This window comes from Equus quagga, chromosome 2 (assembly GCF_021613505.1).
Source record: "Equus quagga isolate Etosha38 chromosome 2, UCLA_HA_Equagga_1.0, whole genome shotgun sequence".
In the NCBI taxonomy this organism is placed as follows: Eukaryota; Metazoa; Chordata; class Mammalia; order Perissodactyla; family Equidae; genus Equus; species Equus quagga.
In genome coordinates this window covers 128,614-137,639 of record NC_060268.1, presented here as the reverse complement: position 1 = coordinate 137,639, position 9,026 = coordinate 128,614, and the positions used below count along the sequence as shown (strand labels likewise).

At 52.1% G+C, this 9,026-nt stretch overlaps 1 protein-coding gene across 3 annotated transcripts in view; it reads left to right on the top strand.

The window, feature by feature from the left end:
• Positions 1–5,092: 5,092 nt before the first annotated feature.
• PTGDR (prostaglandin D2 receptor) overlaps positions 5,093–9,026 on the top strand; it is a 9,114-nt gene continuing 5,180 nt past the window's right edge. For all 3 annotated transcript variants that reach the window (XR_006886903.1, XM_046649589.1, XM_046649596.1), the window contains exon 1: positions 5,093–6,001. Coding sequence is in view for 2 of the 3 variants with exons in the window: in XM_046649589.1 (XP_046505545.1) it covers positions 5,165–6,001 (837 nt within the window). In the remaining variant the exon portion in view is untranslated. The remainder of the gene's footprint in view (positions 6,002–9,026) is intronic.

Sequence of the window (9,026 nt, the reverse complement as noted above, 5' to 3'; positions counted from 1 at the left end):
GCCTGTCCTGGCGGCGGAGGCTGTGATGCGCCCCCTAGGTCCCCTCAGCACTGAAGCACCTGTTCCTCCAGCTGCCAGCCCCTCCACGGACAGCCCGTCTCAAGAGAGCAGCTGCACCCAAGGGCATGCTCCCTGCCCCGGCCCCAGTGCCTGGCCCTCCCCGACTTCAGGACAACTCCAGGGCCCCTTTCAGCTCCCGAGCTTCCAGCTGGGCTGGTCCATGCCTTTCATTGAAACTGCATTACAGCCCCACGTCCCCCTCTGCCCAATCCCGCTTCCGCTCCTTCCCTTTCACAGGTGCTAATCCCAAAAGCACTCCCTCATAAACACCCCACAATCTGTATCTCAGAGCCGGCTTCACAGGGAACAAGCGAGACAACTCCCCTTAGAGCCCCACAAGCTGCTAGAAAATCTCAGTAACCAGGGAACCGTTCCAGCCTGCATGGGTTCACAGGTGTGTTCCCGCCAGTCCTCCGCATCTGCAGTTCTGTATCCAACGACTCAACCGTGGACCGAAAGACCTTCAATGGTGGTGTCTGTACTGAACACGCACTGGCTATTTTCCCTAAACAATACAGCATAACAGCTATTTACTTAGCATTTACAATGTATAGGTATTATAAGCAATCTAGACATGATTTAAAGTATCCGGGAGGATGTGTGTAGGTTCTATGCAAATATTGCGCCGTTTTATATAAGGGACTTGAGCATTCTTGGATTTTGTTATCTGTGGGGGTCCTGGAACCAACTATTTACACCATTTACTTACTCCCTGTCAACCACACAAAGACATTTTCAAAAAGCCACGGTGACAGGTCAGCCCCAGTGGCCTGATGGTTAAGTTTGGGGTGCTCCACTTCGGTGGCCCAATTTGGTTCCCGGGTGTGGATCTACACCACCCGTCTGTCAGTGGCTGTGCTGTGGTGGTGGCTCACATACAAAAGGAGGACGGTTGGCAACAGATGTCAGCTCAGGGCAAAATTTCCTCAGCAAAAAAAGAAAAAGAAAGTTATGTTGATCTTGAGGGTTTAAACTACAGCCAAGTGAAAATCGAGTGAATGTTTTCTCCAAATCCTGAACATACGGAGATCCTGATCCTGATTTATACGTGGACACAGAAGGTCAACCATGGTCCACCAAGACCCGCCCCCTCCCCAGAATCTCTGGAGGATTTAATTTCTTGCTTTGACAGCAAAAGATATCAAATGGAATTTCTTGCTGGAGAAAGGTTGGGGGACCCTAATAGGCAGGAATCACAATCAGACAAAATGAAGACTTTACTAAACCACCTGCAAACGGTAGCAAATGGATGCTGAGATGACATCCGTGCAGACTTGGCCACAGGACCACACGCAACCAGCAGAGACGTAGGCAGCTGGCAAGCTGTCTGACTCTGGTGGTAGTTCTGCCTCCCGACTTCTGAGCAAATACAGGAATTCACAGGGTCCCTCCTTTCTCTTTCTCCCTCTTGTCTTTGTTCGTTTTCTCCAAAGCAGAGACTTGGGGAATCCAAGAGGCCTCGTCATTTACTAGTTATATGAAACCGGAGAAGTTGTTAACCTGAGTCTCGTTTTCTTTATCTGAAAGAAAACTTCTCTGGTGCAGCTGTCAGGAATAAAAACTTTCATTAACACCACTGACAGAGCCGTGCAGAGCATGTCACAGCACCATGCTTAACATTCTAGGCCAGTGGCTCTCATCTTAGCCGCACAGTGGAGTTAACCGGGGGGAGCTTCAAAAATGCTGATGCCTGGAGGGCACCCCCAGAGAGTCTGACATGACTGGTTTGAGGTGCTGAAGCACCAGAATCATTTAAAGCTGTCTAGATGATTCTGAAGTGCAGCCAAGGGTGAGAACTATTGCCCTCTGCAGATAATTGTATTTAAGCTACATAACCACCCTGTGAGTTCCGTACAATTATCTGTCCTCCCCTCATTTTTACAGACAAGGAAACCAAGGTTTAGAAAGGTTACAAGATTGCTCGAGGTTATAGAGCTGGCAAGGGGCAAAGCTGAGATGTGAATTCACACAGCATGAGGCCAAGGCCTCACTCATCACCGCCATGCTGCTGTGCTGCTGCCCGGCCCACGGAACGTGAAGAAGCACCTAGCATGGCCTTCAGTCCACAGAAGGGGCTCCAAAATGTAGCCATTTTGTTCTTCCCGTTGTGGCTTTCCTCCTCTCTATTCTCTGCTCTTCACAATCCCCAGCCCAAAATATTGCTTGGAGTTCAGTAGGAGTGAGGGATGGGTAAGATTTAGAAGCACAGTTAGGATGGGTCCAGGACAAACTATTGTTTTTCCTGCACTCCCTTTCCTAAAATCTGGCCATGAGCATACACATGCGTTCTGTTTAAAATCTTTTAGATAATTATTACAGATACCATACTGAAAATGTCAGGAATCCAAGGAGGAATTCTTCTACCACCTTCTCAAGTTTAAGTGAACGTTTCATCAGCTCCTGTCAACTTCTATGTTTTGTCCACGAGCAGGTATGGTTTTATGTTTGCAAACTCATAATATAATTACATAGTCAAATCTGTCTGTTCACATTATGCCTACTTATTTTTCCAGATGATTTGTCTTATAACTCGATTACGCAGCCCAGTTCAGCTCTGAAGATAATGGTATCTGCAGATATATCATCCGATATCTGCAGATGATGATAATTCACCATGTAACTGGGCCCAAGATATTTTCATTAAAAGTTTCCTTCTTAGGCAATCAAGAAAAAGCTCAGCCTTGTTTCTCTGAGAGCTGATGGGAAACGTCTAACCACATAAAAGTCACATGACATGTCATCTCCCTCCCCTTACGCGCTGGATACTCCTCAGCACCCACACACTCACCCCCATGCCTGGCACGAAGGAAGAGCTCAAAAAATACTTCTTGCATGAAAAAATGATACTTTTCTCAACTGAACAGTGAGGCTGTAAAGTGAGATTTCTTAGGAGGAGGAAGAGGCAGCTCCACAGTTCAGCCCGGGAACAGGGCAGGGTGCACAGAGCAAAGCAGGCAGGAAGCAGCCGGCAACCCCATGCAAAGGCCAGCTGCATTGGCCACGAGGAAGCACGTGGCTTCCTGAGTGGCACCCGTTTGAGGCTGTCAACCTTGGAAGCATGACATATACCAACCACATCAGGGATCCACCGTCGTCCTTCCTCACACTTGGGAGCAGCTCTTGTAGTCATTCCATTCCTAGGCTGTCCCCCTGCACTGCGCTGGGAAGGGGCACGGGGTTGAGGCAGCAGTAGGGAGTAGGCACACCTCAGAGAACGCCCCATACGCACCCCTAGAGGAGTATGCTTAAGCCAGAGTCCACTGTGCCTTCTCCGGGCACCACAGGGGGACTTGAGGAGACTGTGAACACCCTGTACTCGGCGTCTGTCTGTCTGGAGAGGAGACCTCGGATTTCATCAGATTCTTGTGTCTGTTGGCTAGAGGCCTGCTCCTTCCTCCACTTCATCAGCTCAAGCGGGGCTCCTCTAAACCCACCACTATGCGTTAGGGGCTGGAGGTGGGGATGGAGGGGGGCGAGAGCAGAAGGTGGGCAAGGGAACTAACCCTGAGGGAGGCCTTCTATTAATCCAGTCAACAGATGGGGAAGGACTGGAGAGGGCCCAGCAGACAGAAGGGCCTATAAATGTGAGCTCTCATTATTATTGTTACTCCATGTCAAACGCTGCATGCTTTCTCAACTTCACAACAACCTGATGAGGTCAGCACAAGCCCCATATCCTAGTTATGAGGAAATGAACTCAGAGAGATTGAGTAAACTACCCAGGGACACACAGCCAGTGGTGGACTCAGAACTATTGTTCCAAGGCTTGACCCTCCGTCTCCTCCCCACAGCCTGAGTCACCAGCCAGGCTTTCAGTCCGGAGCCACCCTCTCGGGCCACCCTTAATGCTTTCACATCTGAAGCTGAAGGGTCTTTCTCTCGCCCTGAGTCTGCCCATCAGAAGAGGCACCAAGCCTGAAAAGGAGCTTCTTCAAGCCAAGGCGTAATCCACTCACTCATATAGTGCTCCTAGTCAGTTATCCTACTCAAATTCCACACTCAAGCCAGTTTCTCTCCCAGGGTATCAAGTGCTAATTAAAGAAGTAAATCACACTTAGGGCAATTCACTCCTGTGCCTCTGTGATGCAGCTGAGCCAAAAGCCAGAAGGAAAGAAAAGTTTCCTAGTAGTCACAAACCGGAGCTAGAAAGCTCTGAAACAAATCTACTATTTCCTGGTTTCAAAATCCATGCTAAAAACTGTCGTGAAACATCAGCTCCTAAAACAGCCTTCCCACACAGGTGGGAATCCTGAGAGCTGCAGCTACAGAGCCCTAACTGCACCTGCACTTTGCACTTAGCCCTACGCTGGAAAGAGCCACTGGGCTGGCTGGATGCTCCTGCTTGAGAGGTTCAGCAAGTCCCGCAGGGTGACAGGCAGTGAGGAGCAGAGCCCAGGTGTGACTGAGGACAGCATCCGTCTCAACCATCACCCTTCCCCCGCGTCTACACAACCGCTGAGATTCAGGGACGGGCCCACATCTCCTCTTGGTTTGCCCTGGAGCCACTTCCCTGAAATCTGGCCAACCACGTGGGAGGACAAGCCGCGAAAGCAAGACAGACGGACTCTCTAAACAGAAGACCCGGTTCCAGGTCCAGCGCCGCCCCTTACCGGCTCTGCCACCTTGGGCGGATCTCAGAGGATTCCAGCTAAGGCTTAAGCGTCGGGCACATGTTCTTTACCTGTACTCTCCGTAACCCACTAATTCAAACGCTAGTGTAGCCCTTTCTCAGCCTCCCCTCTGCGCTGCGCTCTGCCATCTTCAGAGCTCTCCTTGGCCACCACCAGCGTTCTACCACCTCCTCCCCCTCGCCCTCCCCATCCTCCCTGGCGGCTGCGGCTTAATTTCCCTCAGTTTCAGTAGCCTCTTGCCTCGCGGGAAGGACTGGCCCTGTGCACTCGGACCCCGACCACTTCCCTTCCTTCCTCCCCGCTTGGCAGCGGGCTCTGCCTCGCGCTCCGCTCGCGCACCGGGGCGGCGCGTCCCGCCCTCGGGGCGGGGTGTGACCGAGAGTAGAGAAAGGAGGCGCTGCTTCCCCGCGGAGCGGCCGGGGCTCCCGCGCACCCGACGCCGGCCGGTCCTGGCAGCCTCCGCTCGGCCCGCCATGAGGCCGTTGTTGTACCGCTGCCACAACACCACCGCGGTGGAGAAGGGCAACTCGGCGACGATGAGCGGGGTGCTCTTCAGCGCAGGCCTCCTGGGCAACCTCCTGGCCCTCGGGCTGCTGGCGCGCTCGGGGCTGGGGTCGTGCCCGCCGCGCCCGCCGCCCTCCGTCTTCTACGTGCTGGTGAGCGGCCTGACGGTCACCGACTTGCTGGGCAAGTCCCTCGTGAGCCCCTTCGTGCTGGCCGCCTACGCGCAGAACCGGAGCCTGTGGGGGCTGGCGCCCGCGTCGGGCAGCTCGCTGTGCCAAGCCTTCGCTTTCTTCATGTCCTTCTTCGGGCTGGCCTCGACCTTGCAGCTCCTGGCCATGGCCCTGGAGTGCTGGCTCTCCCTGGGGCACCCTTTCTTCTACCGACGGCACATCACCCTGCGCCGGGGTGCGCTGGTGGCGCCGGCCGTGGGCGCTTTCTGCCTGGCCTTCTGCGCGCTGCCCTTTGCGGGCTTCGGGAGCTTCGTGCAGTACTGCCCCGGCACCTGGTGCTTCATCCAGATGGCCCACGAGGAGCGGTCGCTGTCGGTGCTGGGCTACTCAGCTCTCTACGCCGGCCTCATGGCTCTGCTTGTCCTCGCCATTGTGCTGTGCAACCTGAGCGCCATGCGCAACCTCTACACGATGCACCGGCGGCTGCAGCAGCGCCCGCGCCCCTGCGCCCGGGACCGCACGGAGCCCGGCGCCGGCGCGCGAGAGGCGGCCCCGCAGCCCTTGGAGGAGCTGGACCACCTCCTGCTGCTGGCCCTCATGACCGCGCTCTTCACCGTGTGCTCCCTGCCTTTAATCGTGAGTCGCTCCGCGTCCAGGGTGCGGGCCCGGAGTGCGTCGGGCCGCGGGTGCCGGGAGGGAACGAGGGAGCGCGTTGGACGCCTCGGGAGAGGAGCTGCGCCCTGGGCCAGGAGGGTTCTTTTCAGCCCTCCCCGGACCGAGTTCCCTCCACTTCCCGGGTTTGTTGAGCGAGAAGAGGGAAAGTCAGAGAAAGGCAGGGGAAGACCCGGCCCCATAGTGTCCCCTTAGCCCCGCAAGACCTCTCCAGCTGGCAGAACTCCTGCTCTCTGCTTCCCTCTGGGAAGGCCTCAGGGTTATTTTTGCGCCTCAGAACTTTGGGGAGCAGAACGTGGTTCCTCCGTGGCAATACAGTCCTCTCCTCCTTCCAGAGGGCTGGGGAACGTTTTAATTCGTTAGACCTGCCCGTGATTTTAGAGGCATCAGAAATGGGAGAATGGCAACTGGGAGTTCTCCGGGGTGTTGGCGTGGAAAGGGAACAAGGGCAAGTGTAATCCTCCAGAGTGATTTGCAGAAGTGAGTGACTAAAAGCAGAGGTTTAGGTTTTAAAAACTCGTGCGTGAACTTCGATGAGCGGCGATGCTGTTTCTGGAGCCGCCGCCGCGCGGGTGGTGGCGGGCAGGCGAGGCTGTTTGTACAGACTATGGCTGAGGACGTTCCAGCGTGGTGTCGTTTGATAACTTGTCTTGACAAGTCCTGTTTCTATCTCGGCAGGCGAGGCGACGGGAAAGCCATTGTCTCGGGTTTCAATTTGCTAATGAAGGTGGTAGAGATTGAATTACCTCGTTGTTTTGAAGGTATTTCCTCCTGGGGTCCCTGCCAAGACACCCAGGAGTGGCACGGCTTGAGAAGACCTTCTCAGTATTGCTGCCCTCACCGCCCCTGAGCTTGTCCACCAGGAGCGTTGAAATAAACGCACTGCCAATTCACTGTCTTTGGAGCCCCGAGTCTTCGGTGAATAGGGACGTTGTTGAAAGTTTCTTACTGGCAGTGTAGCAGTTTCGGATGTTACTTTCCAAGGCGGATGAACGTGAAATGTAATGCGATTTTTCCCTTAAATGAAGGCCCTAATGTGGAGGAAGAGTTGTCTGTAGCATCATGATGCAGGGTTAGGATCAGAACCCTTGCCCCAAAGTAAATAAATCCGTGTCTATAGAGATACACATAGAAACAGGCGTAGATGTTTAGCAGTGCTCTCACACCAGCAGGCTCAGAGCCATCAGGGGGCTTCTAAAAACCTAGGCGACTGGGCCCCATCCCCCCTGAGTTTCTGCGTCAGGTGTTTTTGAAGAATTCTCATGTTAGCAAGTTCACAGGTGCCGTGGAAGCTGCTGACTGGGGACCACATTTGGAGAACCACACTGTAAGCAGGCCACAGCCCCAGGCCCAAGCTGCGGGGCCCGCTGTCTTTGCACAGCCCTGGAGTTGAGAATAGCTTTTACAAATGAACATTTATGATCAGTTTGATGCCAGGGCACAGGAACTCTGAACAATTAAGTCAAATACTATTCCAAGAAAAAAAAAAGACTGTCATTCTTCTTAGTAGACATGTATTACAAAAATTTACTTAATTTTTATTACACTTTGAATTTCATCAAAAAAATTGTGGAAATCTGTTTCTCTCTTGTTATATAAATACCAGATATTCGCCTCTTAGCCATGAAACCTGAAATGTTTACTGTCCAGCTCTTCACAGAAAGTGTCTGCAGACCCTGCTCTGCAGTAGGGGCCTGTCGTGATGCAAGAGGACAGGAGCTGAGTGCCTGGAGCGTGTCCTGAGTCTGAATGCGGTAGTAGGAATAATGCAGAAAGCAGCCTAGCACAGGTGGAAGAACACTGCACTTCGGCTCCTCTCTCAGGGATCTGAATAACTCGTGGGGCATTGTGAGGATTGAAGGAGATGATGGATTTGAAAATGGTTTTCTAAAAAACGTGTGAAGTTCCAAAGGTGTGCAGTGCAGACAGCTCTCCTCACAGTCACTGTCACTTTCTGAGGAAGATGGGGCTTTAGCAGCAGACGGGGCTGCAGCAGGCTTCCTCCCTGAGTGCCCTCCATAGCGGCGTATTCACCTCTCTAGCCTCACATCCTCATCTGTGAAAGGGGAGTAACCGCACTTACCCTGTAAGATAGTTATGAGATTTGAGTAATGTATATAAACCACCCAACCAAGTGCCTGGCCTCGAAAATTAGTATCACTATTATTACAAATTGTAACTTCCATTCTTGTCCACTGAACATGACGATTATTAAGAAATAGGACCTCAGCAGATAATGTTGTTTTAAGGCCGTGGTTTTCTAACTTGTTTTAATCTTAGGATCCCTTTTTACTCTTAAAAATTATTAAGGACCCAAAGAGCTTTTTTAATGTGGATTATGTCTATCACAATTTATTGTTTTAGAAAATAAAAATAAGACAAATTTAAAATGTTATGCAAAGCAAGTTAAAATGTTACTTCTAGTGTTTTTGTTTTCTGTTTGTTTGTTTGTTTTGAGGAAGATGAGCCCTGAGCTAACATCCACAGCCAATCCCCCTCTTTTTGCTGAGGAAGACTGGCACTGAGCTAACATCCGTGCCCATCTTCCTCTACTTTATATGTGGGACGCTTGCCACAGCATGGCTTGATGAGTACTGCCATGTCCTCACCTGGGATCCAAACTGGTGAACTCCAGACCGCCGAAGCGGACTGTGTGCACTTAACTGCTGTGCCACCAGGCAGGCCCCTTCTAGTGTTTTTAAATAGGTGAAGGAAAACTTTGGGATTTCAAAATGATTTAATGAATGACAATAAAGTCACAGAGATTACAACAGATAAAATGGGGAAAAAAAGCAGATTCAGAGCACAGGGTATGGAGGACGGTCTCTGAAAATGTGAATATGGATAGGCTGTGACCCTAAGAAGGTCTGGACGCCCTGTTACCCTAGGAGGGTCTGGTTGCCCTGTTACCCTAAGGTCTGGACGCCCTGTTACCCTAGGAGGGTCTGGATGCCCTGTGACCCTAAGGAGGTCTGGATGCCCTGTGACC